This window comes from Delphinapterus leucas, chromosome 4, assembly GCF_059928025.1.
Source record: "Delphinapterus leucas isolate spDelLeu-1000000601 "Yukka" chromosome 4, BTC_Dleu_Yukka2, whole genome shotgun sequence".
In the NCBI taxonomy this organism is placed as follows: Eukaryota; Metazoa; Chordata; class Mammalia; order Artiodactyla; family Monodontidae; genus Delphinapterus; species Delphinapterus leucas.
In genome coordinates, this window is record NC_143132.1 from 126,959,923 (window position 1) to 126,986,522 (window position 26,600).

A 26,600-nucleotide genomic window follows, 5' to 3' on the forward strand; every position below is an offset into this window, starting at 1 on the left:
ATACAGTACCCTTAGAGATTAACAGGTGTCTAATGCTATTGACCTCTTTAAATAGAGTCAGAGGTACTGTGCCTAATTTTTTTCCACTGCAGCCTCATGCCCTTTCTGTTGCCCCTGTAATTCTCTATGGATTAGAAAACTAAGTAAGCTTGTTAAAGTGGAATCTAAAGTAAGAAAAAACAGATTTTGAAGGAGGACTCCAGAATTACCCCTATGATAAAGCTCATAAATGGGAAACTTCACCGCCATCTACCCTGGCTGCTCAGAGGTATTTTTCACTTACTTCCTGGTTCTCGGGGGTGTTCTGGATAAATGAAATTTCTGGGAAAGCAATTTATTTCTACTCTAAATATGTATACACAGAGACAGTACCACATGTTTTAATACATATATATATGTATTATATATATAATAGAAACATACATAGGACTAACCTACTTATTTTTTAAAAATCTTCTGAATGCTTCCTGATACCACTCCCAAAAAAGTCTCATTAGTTTAAAGCTACAAAAGAGCAAAGAACCATACTGTTTGAAAGAAAAAAAGAGCCAGAATTCATATGCTAAGTCCCATTATAAGCAAACCAAAAAGGAAGGAAAATAATATTATTAAATTTCCTTCCGATCTCTTAACTGAATTCTTTCAAGACATACACATGCCTGCTTTTTTTGTTTTGTTTTGTTTTGTTTTTGCGGTGCACGGGCCTCTCACTGTTGTGGCCTCTCCCGTTGCGGAGCACAGGCTCCGGACACGCAGGCTCAGCGGCCATGGCTCACGGGCCCAGCCGCTCCGCGGCATGTGGGATCTTCCCAGACCAGGGCATGAACCTGTGTCCCCTGCATCGGCAGGCGGACTCTCAACAACTGCGCCACCAGGGAAGCCCCAGATGCCTGATTTTTTACACGAACTGATATGAAGACAAGCAGAAAGGTCAATGTTTTCCAGTTTAAAAAAATCCGTTCACCTTTAGCTATAAGCAAACACTAGATTTCAGACAAAAAGGACAATTTAATAAAACTTTGGAGAAAATCAAATTGAAAATTGCTTTGTAAGTGAGGAGTATTCTGTTTTTATGCTTGTAAATTATATGGGCCACAGAAATACCTGTTCCCCTGACACTTCCAGAACACTTGTACTATTTTTAGATATATAAGGTAAATAGTAATATAATAATGTAAGTAATAAAAACAAAGTCATCTTTAATAAGTCATGATAATTTACCTCTGTCGGATGGTTTAAAACATATAAAATAAGGGGCAGGAGTGAAAGTTGGGAAGAAAAAGATAAATCAAGTCAAAATACTATACTTTTTTTAAAAAGGGTTTTTTTTAGTTTGTTTTTAAATTTTTAGTAGCTCAAAACAAAATAAAAGGTGAAAGAAAGAGAGAAGAAAAATAGAGAGAGAAAGGAAGGAAAAAAGGAAGGAAGGAAGGGAGGAAGGAAACTAGAAAGAAAGGAGAAAACATGGCATATCTAACAGTACTTAGAAGCTACTGGATAAAATTATCTAGCCTTGTACCTGACAACCGTAGTCCAAAAGAAGCTGCAGTATATCCAAGTTTTCGTTTTCAATAGTTATGGTAACAGCATTTCTCCCAAGCACATCTACGCAATTTATGTTCAAGTCACCTGAACTGTTTTCCTCCAAAATCTTTTTAACCATATAATAGTCACCTAAATAACAATATACAAACATAATTTAATATCCATGACATATTAAATAAGAATGACTGTAAAGAAAACTTAGCCTGTTGATTTAAAAGATTAAAAAACGTAAACTCATTTTTGTATATGGAAATGTGCAAAGAAAATGTGAGCATTTCCTTGCTGAAAACTTATACCCTGATAAAAGAATATGTACATCAGTTGCAAACATAAAAAGTAGAAAAAATTTAAATGTACAGTTTAAAATCAAAGTTGTTTAAAATTCATAACTGATTGATTATAAGGAGAAGAACTTTCAGAAGATATTTAAAGTAATAAAGAATGTCTAAAAACATAGACTGCGTGCTAGGAAAATAAGATATAAGCTTAAAGGATTTAAGTTTTATATCTCAAATACATACACACATTTAATTGTTAAATGGTTAAAAACGAGATCTAGTAATAAGTGGAGGATGTTATGAAGAGGTTTTACAGGGGAAAATACTTTGGAAAAGCAGTGTGAACGTGTATATGCTTGTGGGTATGTATAGTAAAAGGGAAAGATGTCCGAAATTCCTAGTCTCCTCTCCACTCTCCCAACACACACACACACACACACATCTCATTAATGAAGCTGTTTAGATTAAATAACGACAATATTCAGCTCACAAAACTCTTAAGCAAGACTATGACTAATGCTGGTAGAGGCCAATGTCAGAATATTTCAAAGCGAAATTTGACCTGTCAGGATTATGCAGATTAGCTTCTGCGTCACTCTACCCCACTCTACCCCACAACAAAACAGCTAACTCATGGGGTGAAATGAGAATAATTATGGAGGTAATCATTTTCACAGAGGGCCCACTATACTTGTCTGCTAACCAGCTGGTGCAGCAGGTAAAAGGGGAATAAATCAAAAGAGAAATGCTAATTAAATGGAGAAAGAAAGCAAAGTGGGTTTTGTTTTATTTCATCTTACTTTTTAAACATTCAATGAATAAATGATTTTAAGTGACTTGCAAATATAGCTGTTCCTTGGAAGTCTATGAATAAGAAACAGGAAAAGAACAATCAGAGTGGAAATCAGAAGGAAAAAAAATGATTTCATGATACAGAAAGAGAAGATTCTAAAACTGGACTAAATGAGTGAATAACAAAGAAAAGTAACAGATTTTTTTGGTTAAAATTTCAAATAAATTATGCTATTATTTTTAACCAGTGACTTTAAAGTCCACACACATTTTGGAAGATGCTGAATGGTAGTTTTCTTGATGGTGTATTTCCTTAGTTCCCTCAAGAAGAAAACTAGTCACAAAAAGAAATTATTTCCTCATAGAACTACTAATTAATATTTAGACACTAATGCTCCATGGCAAAAAACTTATCAAACACTTCACAAAGTTGAACCAATATGAACATGCAGATAGATCAGTGAAAACTTATCACTAATGCTGGAAAATAACTTTAAAATCTTATTTCAGGTGAGTTGATTTCAATATCTTAGTTGTAGGAGAATGCTACCCATAAAACCCCTTGCTCTATTTTCTTTGGTTTCATGATGTGTCTGGGTGAGGATTAGATTTTATTTATCCTGCTTGAGAATCATTAGGCTTTCTGAAGCTAAGGACTATGCCCTTCATTCATATGCAATATTTTCAGCCATTCTCTCTTCAAATGCTGCTTCATCCCCTTATTATTTTTTCTCCTGTTGGAACTTCTTTAGACATTATGTTAGATTGTCCCATTCTAACTTCTTTGTCTCTAAAGATTTATTTTTCTTCTTTCTCTCTCTCTTTCCTGCATTCTGGATAACTTCTTCAGATTTCTCTTCCACTTATTCCTCCTTCAACTATTTCTGCTGATTATTCATTAATTTTATTTTTTTTTATTTTTTGCGGTACGCGGGCCTCTCACTGTTGTGGCCTCTCCCGTTGCGGAGCACAGGCTCTGGACGCGCAGGCTCAGCGGCCATGGCTCACAGGCCCAGCCACTCTGCGGCATGTGGGATCCTCCCGGACCAGGGCACGATCCCGTGCCCCCTGCATCGGCAGGTGGACTCTCAACCACTGCACCACCAGGGAACCGCCATGAATTTTATTTTTAATGACTACATTTTTTATTTCTCTAAGTTTTATTGGATTCCTTTCCAAATTTTTGATTTACTTCCTTATGTTTTAATTTCCTTATTTTAAGCTTTTTGTCATTTTAAACATACTTATTTTATGGTCTCCATATGATAATTATCTAGGTCTTAGGGATTTAATCCTATTCGTTGTGCCTATTGTGATAATAGGTGACTGTCTTCTGAATTTTTTAATTGGGTATTGCAAACTCAACTTCATGCAGGTTAACTGTGGGAAACTAGGCAGCCTCGTTTGAAAGCTTGTCCCACCAAGGATGTTTTGTGTTTGCTTCTTCCAGATAACTCAGAGGTTTTGCTACCCTATGAATCCTTTTTATACTAATTTCTCAGTTTAGGTTTTCCCAGATCAAGTAGGTAATATTAATTTAAACCCCAAGCCAACAAGAGGCAGGAGCATAGTTACAAGTTCTTAGGGAAGTCTTATTTGAAAGGTTCTTTGTAGGCTCCCTGTGCTGATGGATGGGTTCTTTTCCTCATCTACCCCTTTGCTAAAAGTGTAGTCCTTTAAGGATCCTGGTTTCATGTTTGGATGTTGTTCCAATTCCCCCACTTTGTACAAACTCAAGGCTTTGTAACCTGTTTCCACAAGGGCATTAAAATTCAAATCCCAACAATGCCCAGACTAATAACTCTTGCTCCCATCCACGGAGCACTCAAATGTCAACTCACATACTCCTCTGTTTTTCAGTCTTTTCTTTATGTTTGAATCTGTTTTCCTTACTTTCCTGAAAGCTCAGCTGTTCACTTAAATGTATGTTTATTATATTTTATCTAGCATTTCTAGGTGATTTAAAACAGAAGCATTTTCAGATTATTCAGTCAGCCATATTGCTAGAGACTGAAAAGTATAGAGAGCTGTATACATATAATTCTTATAAAATTGTATAAATTTCACATACAGCAAATGGTCAAAAACAATGGCTACACATTTTTAAAGTTTAGACTGCTATTTAAAAAGTAATTGTATTGCAAATGTCAGATTCTACAGCTTTAAGGTTTCAAACACTATTCCCATTACAGTTAGGGGGCTATACAAGGAAAAAAAAACCTTAGAAATCAAAACCAAGTAAGTAATTTTCATCCCTAAAAATAATAAAAATTTCCACCCCGTCACGGCTGACACATTCACGCAAATGAACAACTATAAACTATAGTCACAGAACCTATAGGAAACCTAGACTGGTTTCTAAGCATTCTACCTAAGTTTATATTTGCAAGCCATTTAAAACAATGTACTGTATTCAGAAAGCCCAGAACAGTCTTAATATTTGGGATGAGTGTATATGTAAGAAGAGGTGAGTAACTTTAAAATATATAGCAAGAAGCTAGTTATAGAGCAAGGATTATAAGTCAAAATGCCTTCTTGGGTCAGGCAAATTTAGAAATGTTTTTCATTTTACACTGAAGTTGCTTTTAATAGTTACATACATCTTTCATCTTTTAGAATATAACATATAGAAGGAAAGGCAACATGATCCATTTACTTTTTTGGCTAGATGGTTGTCTTTTTTTCAGTGAAGGAAGAAGAAACCTTTTCAATCAGTTCCACCAGTATCCAAATTCAACAGCAAAACTTCTCAGTCCCCTCTCCAGAGTATCTCCCATACTTATCCACTTGTACCCTTGTACACGGTAACCCCCAGTTCAAGACACCATCATCTCTCTCCTGGACCCTGCATTAACGTCTTTACTGATACAGCTGCCTACACTCTAGTACAGGGGTCAAGAAACTTTTTCTGTAAAGGGCCATATAGTAACAACAAACTTTTTCTATAAAGGGCCATATAGTAACAACAAACTTTTTCTATAAAGGGCCATATTTAGGTTTTGGGGGCCATATCATCCCAGTTGCAAACACTCAACTCTGCTCTTGCAGCACCAAAGTGGCCACAGACCAAATGTACACGATGAACTCCAATGTGTTCCAATAAATATTTATGGACACTCAAGTTTGAATTTCATATAATTTTCAAGTGTTATGAAATATTATTCTTGATTTATGCCCAACCATTTGAAATGTAAAATATAAAAATCATTCTTAGCTCACAGGCCTTCCAAAAACAGGTGGTGGGTGGATTTGGCCTGTGGGTTGTAGTTTGCCCACCTCTACTCCAGCACCACCTCTTTAATCCACTCTCCACCCAGCATTCACAGTGATCATTTTAAAATTCAAATCGGATCAGGTTTTCAATCCTCAAGATTTTTTTTGTACGCGGGCCTCTCACTGTTGTGGCCTCTCCCGTTGCGGAGCACAGGCTCCAGATGCACAGGCTCAGCGGCCATGGCTCACGGGCCTAGCCACTCCGCGGCATGTGGGATCTTCCCGGACCGGGGCACGAACCCGTGTCCCCTGCATCGGCAGGCGGACTCTCAACCACTGCGCCACCAGGGAAGCCCAATCCTCAATATTTTTAATCACACTTTAAATGCCACAATCTTTTCGTAGCTTACTAAGCCTTATGGGACCTGGGTCTTGCTATCATTCTGCATTTACCTTGTTGCCACTCTCCCACTTACCCACTATGATCTTTCTACACCAATGTTTCCCAAACTGCAGGTTGAAACCCATTAGCAGTCATGAAATCAATGTAGTGAGTCCTAACCAACAATTTAATAAAATGAAATAGTATATAAAAATACTGTTGTAATCCCATGGATCCTTAGCAACAAATTCACCCTGGCCAACTGTGATATATTCACCCTGGCCAACTTGAGAAAGACAGTGGAGATATGTTATAGTATCAGTGAAGAACCGGTAATCACCTTTTCTTCTTGGCATCTCATTTTATTTTCTGACATATGATGGTAAATTTCAGCATCACTGAAATGGGAGTATTAATGTCGGTCAGTTTAATTTTATAGTAACCAAATTTTCAGTTAGTTGTGAAGTACTGGAGAATTTATCTGTCAAAAAATCTGTAAAGTTTTTCAAACCAAGTTTATCTAACAAACTTTTTGACTATGGCAACTGCAACATTCTTATTGAACTATTACTAAAGACACTTAAAACAGAAGATTTTATTATTAAGAGGAAAAAGAATGATGAACTAAAAAAATACAAAGCCATGATCAAATTCAATTGTTGGATCTGGAAATATAAATAATGACAATACTGATTAAAATGTTAACTCTACAGCAAACTTCAAATTAGTTTGAACCAAATACTAAAAAGAAAAAAAAACAACACACATGCAAGACTTTTAGAGTGAAGACAATTTAAAATGTAGTTTTACCAAATGTGCAAAACCCAATATTTATCATAGACCCCAACATGTTTGTAATCACATTGTTGTGGATGAAACCTTCAAAATTAGATACTCAGAAACATGGTATGCTGAACTGTCCGTAGTACTCTGAATATTTTTGGAAAAAGACAATTATTACTATAATTTCTTAGCCAGTTATGTCTGTTAATTAAGACTATTAGTGATAATGAATATCACCTGGCAAAAGAGCAGACACTGCTGCAGGAAAAAATTATACTTATAGAAGGTAATGCTGATTTTTTTAGAGTAAATTAGTTTATAAATTAAAAATTATTAACATATTCTTGAATCTATTAGAAGCAATGTTCACTTTGTAATTAGAGTCTGTATATGACTTGAGATCTAATTCACAGTGATGTTACAAGTTGTATAAAACTTTAGTTAATATCAGGTATGCAGTAATACAGTTTCATAAAGGATTTATTGTGTTGCTTAAACTTAATCTCACATACATTTAAATTATACATATTTATAGAACTGAAAAAGTACACTATGGATCAATATAAATTAAGCTACAAAAAATATAAAAGGATTAGTGATGGAGCAACAAATATGACCAGAAAATAAACATAGGAGTTTTTTGGGTTTTTTTTAATTAACAGAAGCTATTAATAACAGTGCTGATCACCACTTTATAGGTCACAAAGTTTTGGCATGCAAAGAAATTCCACTGAATCTCATAACTATACTGATATGGTATTGGAATTCTTTTAGTCCTGATAATTTGTTTAGGCTCGTAAAAGTCACTACTTACCCCTTAGTGATAGCTTTTGAACTCATTACATATTAAACTACTAATCCTAGATCTTAAACTTCTTAGTATCATTAAATTTGGTGGTCAGTTATAAGGAAGATATTTCTAACACTGGAAGCATGGAAGAAGAGGAATTATTCTTAGGTTGCAACAATACCCATACAATAAAATTTAATCTTTTAACACCCTTCCCCAAAGTTTATAATATACTAGGTAAAGGGGTTTGGCTTGGGTTACATTTTTTTAACTGCCCAGATAAAAGACTGACTGCATACTAAGAATATCCCATCTTCCAAATCATAAGTAGGCCATTTAAGTTAAATTGAGCATTTGTTTCTGCCCTTCAGACAGATCTATTAGGCACAAACATACTTTATTTCCCTTACTGCTTCTCACAAGAGCACAAGAGAGCATCTCCACTACAGAAGAAGGCACTAAAGGATAGGGATGTAGTCAGTTATTTCTTGATAAAGCACCTTTCTCCAGTGTCCTAACAAAATTAACCTGATATATAGTCAGATGATGAATTATAGAAAAGAACAGCAAGTTAAAAATGAAATAAAGAAGCACACTTCTGTAATCACTACAAAGAAATGCCAGTATTATACTACTATGAAGCAGCTAGCTGCTCAATGATTAGCCTCTTATAATAAAACTATCCACCAAGATTCTGGTGATTTAAGAGTCTTTTTTGTTAAAATAAAGATGAACCATACACTATGGCACCACTGGTGATTTGAAAAACTCTCCTGTACAAAATACTTAAATGCTTAAATACTAATGACAATTTGTGAAATGCCTGTAGAATTTTGTATATAGTACCCTCTTTACCTCTCCTTTCTGCAAAGTTTTCTTCCCTCACAGCACATACCTCTTAACATTAGGTGTCCCTTGTCGACATAAAACTTCTTGGCAGTACCCAGTACTCTGCACTTTTTCTTCCCACGGCCATCCTCTCCAACCCCAGCCACTTCAAAATCTCTTTTCAAATAGCTGTTTTTAAAAGTCCCATTAAATATATTAAGTGCTATTAAAACAACAGCTTAATATACTTTTCCCAGAAATGTTACCCATTTCAAAAGCATCCTAAGCCAAAGGTATGCAAAGTTTAAGCAGAATCCAGGCATCAAAGCACCCTCCATACAATGCAGCAAATCAATACCACAAAGGTGACAGAGATCTAGATTATTAGACTGAGCCTGACAATAAAGGTGAAATTCAGCTCTCTCCATCCCTCCCCTGACTCCATGCTGAAATTTCAAGAAGGGCCTCCTGACTTATTGCAAATCAAATTTCCTGAAAATGTTCTTCATGAAAAGTTGGCAGGGACTGAATCCTGTCATCATTTTCCTTTTCTACACAAGAACTGATTACTGATCATCAGCAAATTAAGGGTTTAATACTAAAGCTGCCATCTACGCAACAGTTACTTTCAAAGAGGTGAATTAACAACTATGTTTAGCTTAGATGCTCCCTAAATAAAGGTATTAATTCTCCAGCCAGCAGGTCTGAAGTTAGACCCCTGTCTCCCACAAATAAAAGTGGCTCATGACCATACTAATTCTCAGTGTGAAAGGAAGACTTGGGTGGTAAGAATCACTGCTTAATATTCCATAAAACAACACTCTTGTTTCAATTAACCTTTACCTCTGAATTGCAGCATTCTACGTCTAAAAAGAATATGTGTACTTTCTGAGAATTTTATGTGGGGTGGGGGGCCAGACTTAGCTTTCTATAACTGGCACAGGAGCCTTCAATTCACTTTTTCTTCTAAATTTTACGAAAAAGAACCGATGTTACCTTTGAGATGATTCTGACCCACTTTCAAGATCAACAATAGCCACTATTAAGTGGCCACTACCTGGATCTGCGCTTGCCTAGATCTATTGGACTAATAATTTACATAAAAGCTAGCTGTACACACTATAAAATCAAACTATAAAATCGTTTTCTTTCCTTTTTTCTTTACTCCTTAATCTGTACACACCTTTCAAAGGGTCACCCATCCACTAACACATAACCCCATCTCCACAATTTTTGCTTTAGGAATTCTCCTTAAGTGGAATACATTACGGACATTTTACACATGTAGTGTAAACTTGATAAATGAAAAAAGGATGAGAAACATAGATGTTCTAGAGTGGATCTGCTCTTGTGCTATTAAAGCTTTTTACTTTTATTGGATAAACATAATCCATGGAAACCACAGTTAATAAAACATTCACAGAGAGCAAGTTTAATTTCCAATTAGTAAATCCAAATATGGATGTGTCTTTTCTAACACAAGTGATTTTCATTCATTCAACTACAACTAGATCAAAACTTAGTGGTTAAGAGTACAGGCTCAAATTAGATCCTAGTTCTACTACTAACTAATGTAACCTTGGGCAAAGTAATTCTAAAATTTTGCTAAGCCTCATTTTCCTCATTCATAAAATGGGGATAACAACATCTGGCTCATGGGGTTGTGAGGATTAAATGAAATCATCTATGAAAAGCATATGCACTCTACCCCAAAAGCTGTCTCAGTCAACGTTTGCCATTTGGCTTGATGAAAGCTCCAAAGTAATAGTGGAAACTATAGCTACTTCAGGAAACTTTTCACTTTTAGATTTGGCTTGGGTAACGCTAAATAAGGTTTAACAATATTAGTGAATATAAACGAGTAAACAAAAAAACTGCTATAACTCAAATATATTTTTTTCAGCATAAATGTATACCATAAGTACATGTAAGAAATAAGCCATTTTTCCAAATCTAACCTAAGAATTCATTTCAACATACCTGAAACAGAAAATACCTATTTAATCTCACTTGTTAAAAAATGTTTTAATTTATACGGGGGAGAAAAAGCATGCATATTTACTTTCCACCCAACCCCCAAAAGCCAAATCTCTCCAAGGATCTTAATGATGTTATAAAAGGGAAACTGACGAAGAAAGACTATCAAGGCTATTTCAACTGGCACTACTGGACAGGTTACAGAACTGTCATACATTCAAACTCTTTTGACATATGTCATGCAATAATCCTAAATATACACACCATACAAGTACTTATTCGAGCTATGTTCCACTATGACATTCCTCTGTCCTCAGTTTAACAGGAATATTAAATTGCCTTTCTTGACATAATTTCTGTTTGCTTTAAAATAACCATAGCTCAGTAAGCTGGGGTAGATGTAGCAGCCACTTACTAATGCTAGTACAACACAATCCGTTCCCTTCCTCTCTCAGAGAATTTTTGAAGGAAGAGAACTCAGACTATCCACTCTAGAAATACTAAATAATTTTATGTAATCCACAGACAATGATATTTATGAGGTTATAGACATATATTCTATGTTTCTTCACATTTCCAAGACTGTATGAACCTGTCCATGGTGGACTTTCACAAATGCTTTCATAATATAATTTAATACTACTACATAAGATCATAAAAGGACTCATGATGGACAGGGGTGGACTTTCTTTATACATCAATGTGTTTTCAAAAAGTTGTGTAAATAAAATCCTATCTCAAAGCAGTAAAAGTGGTTAAGGAGGCTGTCATTTATTTAAAAAAAAAAAAACACATACAAACAAAAAAATCCTCTGTAGTTAATCTTTTCACAGTGTAAGTTGCCCTTTGGGTTTATGTTTTGGAAATTTGCATGATCCTAAACATTTTTCCTAAGCAAGCATGGCCACTGGAAGGCAAGCTGAATAAATTTAGAAAGAGAAAATTCACAGCACTTTTTTACACGTAGGAAATAAAAGCAGTCTTAGGGCAATCAATTTCCCATTCTTTTTATTATATTCATCAATAGAAAGCATGCTTAAGTGAGGAGACTTTGTTATGGCCATAAAAGTGATCGATTTCCAGATTTTTAAAAAAAATATTAAATATATTCCACATTTTTGCCCTGTAATTATTTTGCACTACCTTTATTTCCCAAAGACGTCGGAGGAGCAATAAACCTTCCTCTCTAATAAAAAGCATGAACAAAGTTGCTCCATAAATTTGGAGAAACTCTGGAACTTAGGCAGAATTTCTCCATAAAGTGCTGTCTTTATGTCCACCTAGGATATTGACATACCTAATGCCATTAGACAGTCATTGAACACCAAGGCACCGGGTGGCTGGAGTTAAATAATACAAGTAAGGTTTTAAAGAAAAAAGAAAACAAAACACCAGCTGAGAGCCCATAATCAGGAGGTACATTAAGCAAGGACATGGGATTTTTTTCGTACTGAAAGGTCCAAAACTAGACAAAACCTCTGGGCTTCCAGAAAGAAAGAACTAAAGCCCCAAGCGGCAGACCAGGTCATTCAAGTGGTCAGTAGCGCAGGTGAGGCTGAAACCCTAGGGTCCCGGCCCCCACGACGCTACCTGAACACCTGACCGCACGAAAGGAGACCACCGGGCAGGGCCGCCGCCCCAGGTGCGGCGCTCGGAGGGCGCCACCCGCGGCTGCTTCCGCCCGACAGCTCTGCACTCACAAGGCAGAGGCGGTGCCGAGCAGCCCGGCAGGTGCAGCGGGCGCGGCGCGAACAGACGCTCGGCGCACGAGGAAGAGGGAGTGCCCCGAGTTGAGGCTGGGGAGAGGATGAGGGGTGTGAAGGACACGGGCATCCAGAAGCAGAGAAAGGGGCCTAGCTCTCACCCTTGTCGCACGCCAGCAAGAAAAGCTTCTCATTCAGGGTGTTCTCCTCCTTCACCTCCCGCACATCCTTCAGCGCCATCACCTCGTTCGGCGACGAAGAGGAGGATGGGGAGGAAGGCAGGGAGGAGGAGGAGGCGCCCGAAAGGTCCGTGCTCGGGTACAGGGCCGCCATCATCGCGGCCCATGAAAGGGGCAGGCCAGGAGACGGGGGCGGGGCCCCCACCAGCCCCGACCCCGACCCCCGGCTGGAAAAGGGATGAGTCGTTCCCACGGCCGCCTCGGCGCGCGGCCCGTTGGCCCCGAAGGGCGTCGCCTCCCCACGGAGCCAGCACTCGCCCTCCACCGACAGCCCCAAATTGGTGGCGGCGCATGCGCGGCCCCGGGGCCAGCGCCCCCTCCCCAACCGCCGGCGCCCAGGCCGAGCAGGTCCGCGCCCGTCCGGGGACGGCAGAGTGGCCCGCGCCAGGGCGGCAGCCGAGCGCGGGGCCGTGCCAGGAGCCACTGGGGCCGCGCGGGGAGCGGCCCGGCCAGAGTGGAGGACGAAAATCGGTGGGAAGGGTGCTCCAAGAGGCGATTCTGCACCAGCCGGGCTCCAGGGCTCTGGAAACCGCCGACCGAGCTGCACCCAGAGATGTTCGCGGCTCTCCTCACGTCATCTTCCGCTCGGTGAGAGCGACGACCACGGGGCAGGCTCTGTGGTGGGCGGGACCTGGGGCGGAGGCGGAGTCCGCGAGCGCACCGCCCCCTGGAAGGCTTCCAGCCTCGAAGGAAAAGGCGAATGGCCGGGTGTACCCTCTCCACAACCAGGTTGCAGGTTTGAGGTAATTTCCCCGCCGTCTCGGGCTGCACACAAGTTAAACATGCAGCGGGGTAGTTCACTGAGCCTCTGATGACTTAACGTTTAGTCGAACCCCCCCCCCCCCGTGGAATTGTCGAATTATTGCATATTCCTTTGTCCTCTGCCTAAACTAGAAAGGACAGGGCCCTCGCCACGCCACCAGACCTGTGTTCATCTGTGTGTAATTATGTCGGGCTAGCTACATAATTATTTCTAAAACTGTATTAAAAAGAAAAAAACCATTTTGTGATATAAAATTGGCATAACATTTCTAGTATCGTTTATTCGCATGTAACCATTGGATAAGCACATCATTAGGATTTACTCTACGTCGTAGTCCTTACAGTGGTTTCTTGTTCATCTTCACGTTTATAACTCAGATTTTAGAAGATGAGTGTTATTTAAGCAAAAGCTAACCGAAGTGCAGTAAGTGCTACTTCCTTGAATATTTTTTTTTAATTAAGCTTGTATTTAAAGCAGATTCTTGCAACTTTAAAAGCTGAGGGAGGGGGACTGGAAATTGTATCTCGAATAATTATTGCTTTCCACAGCCAACTGTGCAAAAATCTAAATTGCACCCATAGTGCTTAGGTTTTTAAGGCAATACATAAATTTACTTGAGTACATGTATTTGAGAGAAATACTTCCTATTCTGTTCAGGTTGATTTGTTCCATCGCTGTCCCGGCCAACTCTAACTCCCAAATTTCCTAAATATATTTCTCATCATTCACAGTGCTCTTTCAATCTTCTCTAAGAGGCCTTAGGTAGACAAGATTGCCCACCTTTCCAAACATTTTTATGTGTTTACTTCAAAACAGTTATCTATTAAATCATTTTAGCTTTTTCTTTCTTATCTCTAGTAGATCATAAATCTGCCCCATTCTCTAATGTTTAATACAGTTCTAAGTTTGTGTATTTAGTGGAATGTCAAAATTGCTCATTGTAAAAAAAAAAAAAATTGCTCATTGTAAATCTGTGGCCAGTGAACGGAGTGGTACCTATTTGGGTTTATGGACACTCTTTGTAGTCCAGTAAAATTTTTTTCTCAGTAGCAGAACAGCTCTAACCCAGGCCCATCCAAAAGTTCCAGAGTGTTTAAGGGTCAAAATTCACATGGCTCAGAACTATAGAAACCACTTTAATCTGACGTTTTTTCAAGCTTCTGGGTTTAGGTGATTCCTTTTCCATAAGGCTCCCACAGGGGCTGGACTGATTTCTTAGATTCAGGAGAATTCCAATTTACTTTAGGAGGTAATCCTAGGAGGCATTCCAAAGTATTAGAGGGTTTTTCCTCCTTCAAAGTAAACTAGTGTTTCAACTGTATCTTCAGAAGTCTTTTTGAATCATCTCAGATGCAGAATATTCTCTCTTGTTTCTCGGATCCTTTTTCATCCAGTGTAAATTGGGGTATTTTAAGATCCTCTATATGATTTATTTTTCATCTGTGATATGGAAACCGATGATAGAGCTATGATGAAGGTGCAAGATTCAGAAGCATGCAAGATTCAGAAGCATTATGTTGCTTAAAGCAACTCACCGAACCTCATATACTGAAGAGCCATCACAACTCCAGTTGTGATGGAGAAGAGAAAATCCAGATTCAGATCTAGACCTATAAGTCATAGACCCTGTCTTCATCTCCAAACTCTCTACCTCTCCCTCTTAGGCCAATTTGCCTATTTCTTTTCCTAAAATGCCTGCAAGACTCTTCCTGACTCACAGCCTTTGCACTTGTTCCTTCTACTGAACAGTTAGCATCTGGCTGCTCCTCCTACCATGCATACCTCAGCCTGACTATCACAACCTTAGAGAGACCTTCCCTGACCCACCCAAACTAAAAGCATCTTCACCCCAGTTCCTAAGTCTCTATCACATTTCCCTGTTTTATTTCTCTTAGTGCATTTATCACCATCTACAAATCCTATTTGTTTACTGTCTGTCTTTCTCCACTAGGAAATTAGATTCATGAGGCCAGAAAACTTTGTCTATATTTTTCTCAGCTGAATCCCCAGTGTCTAGTATCATACCCGGATCATAATAGACAAATTTATGTTGATTAACTCAAATTATTTCATCACAAACTAAATTTGTAGAAATCATTTACTTGGTCTTTCCTAAAATTCTTCCTGTTAAAGAATCATAGAACCATCTTCACTCCTCCTAAAATAATAAATTTTTTGTTGCTGTTTTACTCATTAGCGTAGGAATTTTTCTCTTTTCTTTTCTGGAAAATAAGTTTATGATAGATTAATTTTCCAAGTTATATATTTTTCTTTAAATGAAATAAATACTGACACATTTGTACATACACAGAATTTTTATTAAATATATTTTGTGAGAGAAAGAACACTCTAAAGTGCCAAATTGCATGTAAATCAGATAACTCAGTGAATATAATGGTGAAAAAAATCAAGAGGAAATGATTTAAATAATATCACAAAAGAGCAAGAACATATTTTAATCTTCATATAAGAAAACAATTGTCAAATGATAAAAGGAAAGGAAATCTCTTTTGTAGAATATATTTCAAAGTTCCACCTGTTGATGATCTCATTTAAAAAATTCTCTTCTAAGCACATGAGTAGTCGTACTCTTACCATCACGTATGTTTTAATCCATGGTAGAAGGGGGGTTTAGAACACTCATTCCCAGTGAGATAAAGTGACAGCATTTTTTGTTGCACAGCAGTACTGGTCACTGGCACTAACAGTGGAAGATGAAGGAAGTAAACTTCTGAACTCAATTGTTAGCAGAATTGGTCTATTGCTAAAAAATTCAGACAAAAATAGGTCTGAAGCAAAGCTACTGCCAAGTAACATAAGCATTAACCAAACATTGCCAATTTGAAGGAAACTGGGAAAAACGTGAAAATATGTTGAATATTAGCTTTGTGTTACTTTCTACTAAAGATATTCAGTGGGCATATTCTAAATTAGGGCTAGAATATCAAAAATTAGCATGTGTAATATGAAGCTAATAATATGGTATCAACATGTCTTGAGAGCTGTAGCCAGTGTTTGAAGTCAGTTGAAAAGTAACTATATGCACATCCAAAATGAATATTTCTAAAAGAAATCTTCATGTACCAGATAGCTACAAACTGAAAAGTGTTACGCACCTAGTGGGGGCACAATTATTACTTAATGTTGGTTAACTGACCAATACAGTCATCCTTCAGTATCCAGAGGACTGGTTCCAGGACCCCCCAAAGGATACCAAAATCTGCAGATGCTCAAATCCTTTATATAAAACAGCTTAGTATTTGCATATAACCTACACACATCCTTGCGTGTACTTTAAATCATCTCTAGATTACTTATACCTAATATACTATGCAAATAGTTGTAAATACAATGTAAATGCTATGGAAATAGTTGCTGGCACTTGGCAAATTTAAGTTTTGCTTTTTGGAACTTTCTGGAATTCTTTTTTTCAAATATCTTTGATCGCCAGTTGGTTGAATCTGTGGATGTGGAACCATTGGATATGCATGCATCAGATATGGAGGGTTGACTGTATACATACCACTTAAGAAAACCTGGGTAATTCAGGTGCAAAATATGTATATGTACACACATATTTCTCTAATAACATCTTACCAACATGTATATGCTGCATGTCATAGTTAAAGCTGTATTACCAAACCAGTACATGTAAAGTATTGATGCAGTTAAAATTAAGTTTTAAGTAAAAAGCTCCTGCTACTTATATAAGAGAATGTACTTTGAAGTTTATTCATGAGTTAGTCCTTATATATAAAAAAGTTTAATGTTAATGAACAATCCTTGTCATTTAAAAATTTTAGACAGTATAGAAATTTACAGAAAAGTTAAAGTTTTGGACCACTTCACATAGTTGGAGGAAAAAAAATAAAAGGATTAAACTGGATTATGCCTTTGAATACAATTATGATCAAAATCAACACACACACAAAATCAAAACACATTTCACAGCAGGACCTGCAGAAAAGGTTTTGCATTGATCATTTCTGAACCATGAAAAAGAATGAGTCTTGTTTTAATGAGACTTTCAGGAAACAATAATTTAATCATAAAATATCATCTTGAAAATGAACACACTCTTATCAGTATCGACTGGTAAATTAATTGTCAACAAATCCTAGCTAGTATGAACAGGATATTAAATTCACTAATGATTCATACAACTGTTTTGAGAATACAAATAATCTCTGGTTTTAGACCCACTACATTTCAGAAATCTGTAAACTGTGAGGCATTCAATGTGTTTAATGTGGCAGAAAATCATAATAAATGTTTCATTATTTTATTTTGTTCAGTCCTTTTCCCATTAAGCATGCAAACACTGTCATAACCATCTTGGGTTTCACTTCCACGAGGTCATCAGGTAAGGCATATATCCGGGCACCGATCTTTCGAGCAACTGAAATGGCGTATCTTGAAAAGACAAGAAAAATATCTTGGTATTTGTTTTCACTTAATATATGTTAACAGAAGAATGAAACATTTTAACAAGGTTAACTTTACAAAAAAGTTGTTTGTGAGTCTTTAAATCATATTCCTCACATAAATTGTACTTAAAAATGTGAATTTTAAGGACATCATAGCCTCACCTGCAAGGATTAAGAACAAAAGAGCCACTATGTTCTAATATAAACCATAAAGGCTTACTTAGCATTGTTCAGCTTGTCCTCATTAGAAAGGTCTTCTCTCTTGATCATTTCTTGACGAACTGCATTTGGTGCAATGGCATCTATTAAATCCAAGACAGGTAAACTAGTGGTAATAGATTTGTCCTAGAAAAGAAAGAATAGGTGAACATTCATAAACATCTTTTGTAAATGTCAGACCAGAAGATCATAACCATATAACTAAAAGCAATTTATAAATTTTCATTATACTTAACATTCAGCTATTCTTCAACCAACACACATCACAAACCATTTAAAATATGCTTTTCCTTTCATCCTTACAGAGCTTACAGTATAGAGAACTGTCATCATACCTGGAATAAGGTTTGTGGATGTGACAATTCCTAAAGTATGCTAACTACAGTATCCATTCGTAAAAAATAAACAACTTTTGAAAGGGAATAGGAGATGAATTTTAAGTGAATAGTTTTGCAAATTCTAGTAATATTCTTTTTCTTAGACCATGGACTCCTAAGCCTTCACTTAATATTTTTCAGAAAGAAAAATTAAAATAATAGTGGAAAGGAACTAATATTTATAAAGGCATGATTCTTGTTGCTTTACGTGTTCAGTTTGTTTAATCCTAACAGCCTGGTAATAAAGAAATTATAATCTCTCATTTTAAAATGAAGAACATGAAGGTCAGAAAGCTCAAAAGAGCTGTTCAGGGCTTCCCTGGTGGCGCAGTGGTTGAGAGTCCGCCTGCCGATGCAGGGGACACGGGTTCGTGCCCCGGTCCGGGAGGATCCCACATGCCGCAGAGCGGCTGGCCCGTGAGCCGTGGCCGCTGGGCCTGCGCGTCCGGAGCCTGTGCTCCGCAGCGGGAGAGGCCGCGGCAGTGAGAGGCCCGCGCACCGCAAAAAAAAAAAAAAAAAAAAAAGAGCTGTTCACACAACCAGTACGTACAGAACCAGTATTTGAACCCATGACTGTCGGACTCTAAACGCCCAAGATTCTCTCCACTTTGGAAGTTACCTCCAAGGCAACTAAAAATGGACAACGAAATTCTAGTGGATAGAACACTGCTACTGAAGTCAGAACTCCTGGTCTGAATTGATTGTACAACTTACCAGCACTTGAACAAATTATTTGTTTTGTCTCTCAGGATGAATAGTAGCAAATGTCGCTTGCCTACCCAGAATCCACTCCTTACTACTTTCTCCATCCTACCAGAACCCACATGTTTGCTCTGTATCCATATATGGACGTGTGCTTCAAGGAAAATTAACCCCATCCACAGCTCCAAGAGTGACCCTGAATTAGTGTAGACCATTTATTCTGCGGGTAAGGTGATAAACTTATTCTTTATATATATAGAGCAATACAGTGAATAACAGATATACTAATATCTATGGCATTAAAATTTCATGGGGGAGGGGAATTTAGGAAGAAAATGTCTAAAAGACTCATTAGGCAAACAATAATGAGAAAAGGTTGGAAAAAATAGTCTAAAAAAGCCAAAGGGAGGAATCTCATCTGATTGCCACAGTGATTTATTTGGCAATCGCTAATTTAAATCACTAATTTAATTTAACTTAATTTAACGTGAGGCCCTTACTATCCAGGAAGAGCTATGGAAAGCTAGCAACACCCCCTCCTGACTGTGAATGAGAGGATGAAACCTCTGGCACAACCAGCAGCTATTCAATGAGCAAGAGGAAAACCAACTTTAGAGAAAACCACTTTAGACGGCAAAGCAGAGATGGACAAAACCTGATTGACATTCTTCAATTACTGGCTCAACCAACCCTAATGTCTGCCCCACCTCTGGATCTTTGCTATTGTTCTGTGCCTTTTGGTTTAAATCACTTTTTCTGTTACTTGAAGCCAAAAGCACCCATTCCTAATCACTACAATGGAACTGTCACAGGATTCTTGGGAATATTAAGATAAGTGACGACATCTAGTACAGTTCCTGGCCAAAAGTGGTTCTTTTTATTTTATTTTTTTAAATGTATTTACTTATTTTTGGCTGCATTGGGTCTTTGCTGTGTGCGGGCTTTCTCTAGTTGTGGTGCACGGGCTTCTCATTGTAGTGGCTTCTCTTGTTGCAGAGCACGGGCTCGAGGCGCAAGGGCTCAGTAGTTGTGGCTTGTGGGCTCTAGAGCGCAGGCTCAGTAGTTGTGGCACATGGGCTTAGTTGCTCCGCGGCATGTGGGATCTTCCAGGACCAGGGCTCTAACCCGTGTCCCCTGCATTGGCAGGCAGATTCTTAACCACTGCGCTACCAGGGAAGACCCCCAAATGTGGTTCTTAATAAATGTTTGATAAAACAATTTGAAGCCATGTGAAGAGTACAAAGTTCTTTTTTGGGGCCATTATCTAGTACATTTATTAATTTGAGAAAAATTTATATTCTTCATTTTCCGGAATGTTCATTTTATGAAACAGATTTTTGGGGGGGGAAGTAGAAATAGAGGGATAAAAATAATTAGGGTCCTTAAGTCTATATGATGCTGGTAATCCAGATCTGGTTTTTGGGCATCTTTTCTATTTCTGAAAAACTCTCACACATACGTTCTCAATGTGTAGCCTGCAGACCGCCTACATGAAAATCACCTGAGGTGCTTAGTAAAAGCCCAAACTAATCCTTGCACTCAAAGTAATGTCAGATTATTTGTGGATGGGGCTAGGAATCTACATTTTTAATAAGCTTTCTAGAAGACTCTAATGTACACCGTTATACTTTCTAAAATTAAAGCTTAACATGCATGTCATTCTATAATAAATTAAAAATTTCTATGTGCTTATTTTCATATATTTCTATCGTGATTCACAATCAGACAAGTGGCTTAATTGTGCTATATTTTGATTAATTGTTTGCATATTTATGAGGGTTTTTTTAAGTTTGGGGAAAATTGTTTTTTTTTTTTCAGCTTTATTGAGTTAAAATTGACAAATAAAATTGTAAGATACTTAACGTGTACATCTTGATGATTTGATAAGATCCCTCCCATCTAATTAATTAATACATCCATCACCCTCAGTTATGTATTTTGTGGTGTGTGTGTGTGTGTGTGTGTGTGTGTGTGTGTGTGTGAAAACATTTAAGTTCTACTCTCCTAGCAAATCTCAGTTATACAAAAGAGTGTTAACTATAGCCACCATGTCATATATTAGATTCTCAGACCTTATTCATCTTATAGCTGAAAGTTTATATCCTTTTGTGGTATTTTAAATATTTCTTAACTTAGATTTAAGAAACAAGGATTTTTCCACCTATTTCCTTTGATTCACCTTGAGAAAAACTTTTACTGAGTTGAATGAAAAATTTAAGTTTCTAAAGATGATATTGGATCCCTTATCTTCCTGTTTCCAAAAAAACAGTCTTATCTTTCCAGCTCCCCTGATTTGCATATTATCAGTGAAAGACATTTTACTGCAAAAAGGGCAGGGGTTATTGTAAAACCCTTGGTTTAGTATATAAATACATTTTCATAATTTTTCTTTCACTTTCCTTAATCATATAGAAATTACTTAAGCAAAAAGAATTTCTAGAATGTTAAAGATAACTAGTCTAGATTTTGGCTTGACTTTTTTTTTTAATTAATTAATTAATTTATTTATTTTATTTATTTTTGGCTGCACTGCGTCTTCGTTGATGCACGTGGGCTTTTCTCTAGTTGCGGCGAGCGGGGGCTACTCTTCGTTGTGGTGTGCAGGCTTATTGCTGTGGCTTCTCTTGTTGCAAAGCACGGGCTGTAGGCGCACAGGTTTCAGCAGTTGTCGCACACAGGCTCAGTAGTTGTGGCGCACGGGCCTAGTTGCTCCACTGCATGTGGGATCTTCCTGGGCCAGGGCTCGAACCTGTGTCTCCTGCACTGGCAGGCGGATTCTTAACCACTGAGCCCCCAGGGAAGCCCTTGATTTTCAAGTTAGTGTGTTGTACCATCTCTTCTCTTAATTTGATATACATTACTAGTAGGACATTCCATTCCATTGTTCCTTCTGTCATTTTTGAAAATAAATTTGAGTGCTTTATGAATCATCCACAAATGCACAGTGTGTGGCCGCCAAGACTCCCTAAAAAATTCACAACAGGAACCTCTCCACGATGCCTTTTATATATTGGCAGGACCAGTAGTGTAGTGTAGTAAGCTCCATTTATTGACCCCTTAATGTGTGCCAGGTATGACTGAGCTATTTACATGTGTTAACTTATTTAGCTTGACAACAGACCCAGAAGATAGATACTATTAATACCTCCATTTTAAATATGGGGAAACTCAGGCATAGGGAAATTAATAATTTGCCCAAGGTTACACAGATAACTAAATGTGAGCCAGAGGTAAAATCAGTTTTATTCATCAAGAGATGTAACCCAGCTGTTAGTATAAACTGCTAAGATTTCTGGAAAACGCATGCCCTCCTCACATGCTCCCTATTCTCCTTAGCTGATTTCTATAGCACTGCTAACACCCCATACTGTGATTCCTGTTTTCTTATTTGCCTCCTTTCCTAAACAGTGAGCTCTTTGAGGGCATTCTGTAGTCACAGCACCTAGCAAAGTACCTGACACAGAGTAAGCTTTGAATATTTATGGAATGAATGAGCAGTATGTCACATAGCTAAGAAGTGGCTAAGCCTGTGTCAAACCCGGGGCCATACAACTCCATAGCTTGGCTTTCAACCTGCAATTAAATCTGGATATGAAATCCAGCTTTCTGCTTAATAGTTGATGACAGTGGACAAGTTATTTAACTTTTCTAATGCTCACCTTTTTGCTTATAGAGTTGAGAGAATTAAAAGAAACAACAATGTGTAAAATGCTTAGCATAATGACACATATAGGACTCAATAAATGGTAATTATGATTATTGTTATTAGCTGATATACCACCTCCTCATCTTCTTGGTGAGGAAAAATTACTTTGCAACTAAAACGGGTAAATCTGTCTTTTCTAAAATTTCTGGGTACAACACTGCCTTGATTATGATTAATAGGTTCTTACTAGTACCACTTATCATAGCTTTCAAATATAACACACTGAGTTGGAAAAAACCTCCCCAGCCCAACTATTTTTTAGCATGCACTGCTATATTTCTTATTTATATTCTGTTTAAAGGTTTTATTATCAAGCATATATACACGCTAAGCACTTGTGCAATTTGTTTCTACCACCTCAGTTCTAGTAAAACCAGTCTCAAGTCTGCTTTTCTCTGTGAGCTCTCTCCCTTAAATGGGTTGTGTACTCCCATTTTTCAACTCTCTCTTCTATTCAACTGATCACCAAGCTTGTAATCCTAGTTTTAATGTCTCTTTTCATGCAACTCTTCATTTCCTGAAAATTACCTCAAATTCAATAAGCTTAAAACTGAATTCATTGCCTTTTTAGAAAGCAGCTGCACCCCAGACATCCCCATTTTTGTTGTTATCAGTTTTCCAGTTACCCAGGCCCCAAACATCCAGTTTTAACTCCTCTCTCTTTCCTGCGCTTCCCTAAGTCAAGAAGCCAAACCCTACCTGTTCTTTTGCAAATGACTATCCATTCTTAAAGTTCCCAGTGCCCATCTGCATCACCCCCCCCCCCCCGACCCTTATTACCTCGCACCTTGAGTTCTGCCTCAGCGCTTTCCTCGCACTTACACCACTCTCGCTCCAACCGGTCCTGCCCCCTACCTTCAGAACAGTATTCCTATGCTTACGTTACTCCCCTTACCAGTATCCTTTTTAAGGCCAGATTCCTCCACAGTCTTGGCCCAGCCTACATCTTGCACTATATCCCTTAGGAACAATCCTGTCTAGCCAGACTATTTCTCCTAACCTTCTCAGACTTGCCTTTATTCAAGGTGGACCCCCTTCTAGTTTATTATTACCCTCTTGTTCTCCACCAATTCAAATCCTGCCTCCATCTCTGATGCTCAAATAAAGTCCAACTGTCTCCACTAACCATTCAGTTGGAAATGATCAGTTAGATTTTTCCATAATATTAGTTGTATTATTTCTTTGGATTTTAACATTTACCCTGTAGGATTGTTACCTTCTCAGTTATACAAATTTTGTCTTTGAAGTAAATGGCAAACACTCTGAGAGCCAAAATAATTTCTTACATCTTTTTCTTTACCAAAAGTGTTACTTAATAGTTAGAGCTCAATAAATATTTATTAATGTGCTTCTAAATATTTTCTCATTGTATTTACTTTAATGATATACATGCTTGTTATTTTTCACTAATGTACAAATGTATATAATTTCAGTATAACAATTTTAAAGAGTAACTGTCAATAAGAGAGTTTTATATGTCCCCTTTCCCGTTTTACATTTTAAGTTGTGTTTTATATCTAAAATATATAAAGACAAATCATGGACTAAAAATTCTTTTTTTAAAAAAAAAATAAGCAACGACAAAAACTCAATGTCATTAGTTCCTTCCAAGATGGAAAAGAAAGAAACACATATGAACTAGGACTCAGGCAACATCTCTGCCAACATCCAGCTGTCCACTTTGGGGCTCAGTTTTTGGTAAAGAACAGAAGATTGAATTTATCAATTTCTGACATTTCTTCTGCTCTACCATGTTGTCAAACATATATAGCAAAGGCAAAGAAGAAAATAAAGATGGTTAGATAACTCTTGCGAGAGCTTAGGGTTTCATCTATTTGCACTCTTATTTCACTAAAAAAAAATACAAATTGATGGGTAATTTTTCACATATCATAATAAAATCACAAACACAAGGTTCACTGAATGAATGTGTACAAGCAGACATGCTTATTTGTAGCTAATATCAGCTTGCATGCAAAAGCAAAACACAATGGAAATGCATGAGAATTAGTCGGTATGTATGTGCAGACTACATTTTGAGTGCTTTATGAATCATCCACAAATGCTCAGAAGTGAGTGTTAAGTGTCATTATGAAGCCAGATGACAAGATTTTTTTTTCCTACCAGTTTTCTCAATTCCCACTTGAATCGGTTTGGCTGGCTCTGTTATGCCTTGGAAATGATGTCAGTACAATTCTGAGACTGCTGCTAGGGAGCACAAAACATTATAGGTCCTATATAAGCAATGTCTTTTTATCTTTCTTTTTTCATTTGACAATTGGATTTTTGGCTCAATTTCTTTTTTAAGATTAGATTACTGAAGTCCGATAATATTAACCTGCATTTATACTCAATAGGATAACCAATCAAAAATATAAGAATTCAAACTGAATATTTCTGGTTTACACATGCCAAATAATTAGTATGCCTAAGCTCATCAATTATGTGTTTCTGAGATACAACATTGATGTAATTCTAAACCTAAACCAATGTAATTCCCAATAGAAATTCCTTCTTAAACTTAGTTTCTTACCCCCCCCCCCAAATTTTTAAATAGCTTTTGATTACCTTGAAGCTGGAAATAAAAGTATTTTTGTTTGCACTTTTAAGAGTCTGATTGACCCATTCAATGATAATTGCATCATTTACTTTTTCACCCTCTCCAAGATCCGATAACACATTCAACGTGTACCTGTAACAGAAGAGATGCATATTTAAGACTGAAAGGGGTAAAATTTGCTCTCACATCACTTATATCAATATTTAGATGAATATTTAAGAAATATTTCAGTTCTAATAAATTATTTCTCATTTTAGTCTGGTAAGCTCTAGTACAGAGCTTAGTAATCAGAAGCAAAAACTACTATATGGTACTTTTAAAAATTAAAACAGCTCCTTACAAAGCAGTGTTTCAGAGGCATTAATAAAAGTAATTGTGTTTCTAGAGACTGACCCACTTTTAAAACAAAATATAATTTGTAAAAAATTTATTATCAACAATAAATCATTTAAAAATTAATATATTTCACATTGTATGTTTCTTCTGTGTTTGCTATTCTTCAAAAATAGCTGAAGTCTTAGTTCAGTGACTTGTTGAAGGAGACTGACAGTGATGTCACAGACAAATCAGCCTTTACCTTCTCATCAGCTGCCACACCAATGCCAGAGTGAGTGTGGCATTCCCTTCATTTAAGTCCTGCCCAGCAATGCCAACCAAGGAGAATTTGGCCTTATTCTTCCCAAGTTCCACTGCATAGTTACAGTTTTCGATCTGTAAATAATAGTAAAAGTTTTGGTATAAAACAAATTTTTTAATATATTTCTTAAATATGCCAGCCTAGCTCAGTCATCTGAAAAATAATTATGATGACACTGAAAATTGATATGACAGAATTTCATTTCCTAATAACCAGTGAAATTAAGGAAATAACTATTCCCATTTTATAGTTGAACATATCAAAGCACTGAGGGGTTAACCTAGACAGTGAAACAACTGGCTGAAAAGTTTAAAGATCTTCTCTCACTCTAAAAAGTCTTGACTGTCCAAGATTACACAGCTGATTAGTGGCAAATCTGAGACTAACAACCCAGTTTTCTGCATTCCATCAATAGAGGTCATCAGTATTGTTTTGTCTACATTTAAAATTAAGGAATAGAGAAATTGTTTCATTAAGAATCTAACTGCATCTCCAATATTCTAGATCTCACTCATCCTTTAAAATTAAGCTTTTAGCCAGTTTTCTTCATCAAAGGATTAAGCTTAACTGTATCATCTGCATCCCTTGATGAACTGCCAATCATGGTTATTTTATAATGCTTATGTGCCACCTTCTACTTATATTTAGCATTTTATGAACTTTCTTTTGCCAACCATAC

General features: G+C 37.2%; 2 protein-coding genes across 3 annotated transcripts in view; both read right to left on the bottom strand.

Annotated features, from left to right (window-relative positions):
* Positions 1 to 13,103, bottom strand: part of TRPC1 (transient receptor potential cation channel subfamily C member 1) — a 64,461-nt gene extending 51,358 nt beyond the window's left edge. For both annotated transcript variants that reach the window (XM_022582677.3, XM_022582675.3), the window contains exons 1-2: positions 12,453 to 13,103; positions 1,520 to 1,674 (exon numbers count right to left, since the gene is read on the bottom strand). In XM_022582677.3, coding sequence (XP_022438385.1) covers positions 1,520 to 1,674; positions 12,453 to 12,627 — 330 coding nt within the window. In that variant the 5' untranslated portion in view covers positions 12,628 to 13,103. The remainder of the gene's footprint in view (positions 1 to 1,519; positions 1,675 to 12,452) is intronic.
* Positions 13,104 to 15,584: 2,481 nt separating this feature from the next.
* The window catches only part of PLS1 (plastin 1), a 52,776-nt gene continuing 41,760 nt past the window's right edge, over positions 15,585 to 26,600 (bottom strand). The window contains exons 12-15 of the mRNA XM_030761532.2: positions 25,862 to 25,995; positions 25,293 to 25,416; positions 17,941 to 18,065; positions 15,585 to 17,706 (exon numbers count right to left, since the gene is read on the bottom strand). Of these exons, the coding sequence (XP_030617392.1) occupies positions 17,571 to 17,706; positions 17,941 to 18,065; positions 25,293 to 25,416; positions 25,862 to 25,995 (519 nt within the window). The 3' untranslated portion in view covers positions 15,585 to 17,570. The remainder of the gene's footprint in view (positions 17,707 to 17,940; positions 18,066 to 25,292; positions 25,417 to 25,861; positions 25,996 to 26,600) is intronic.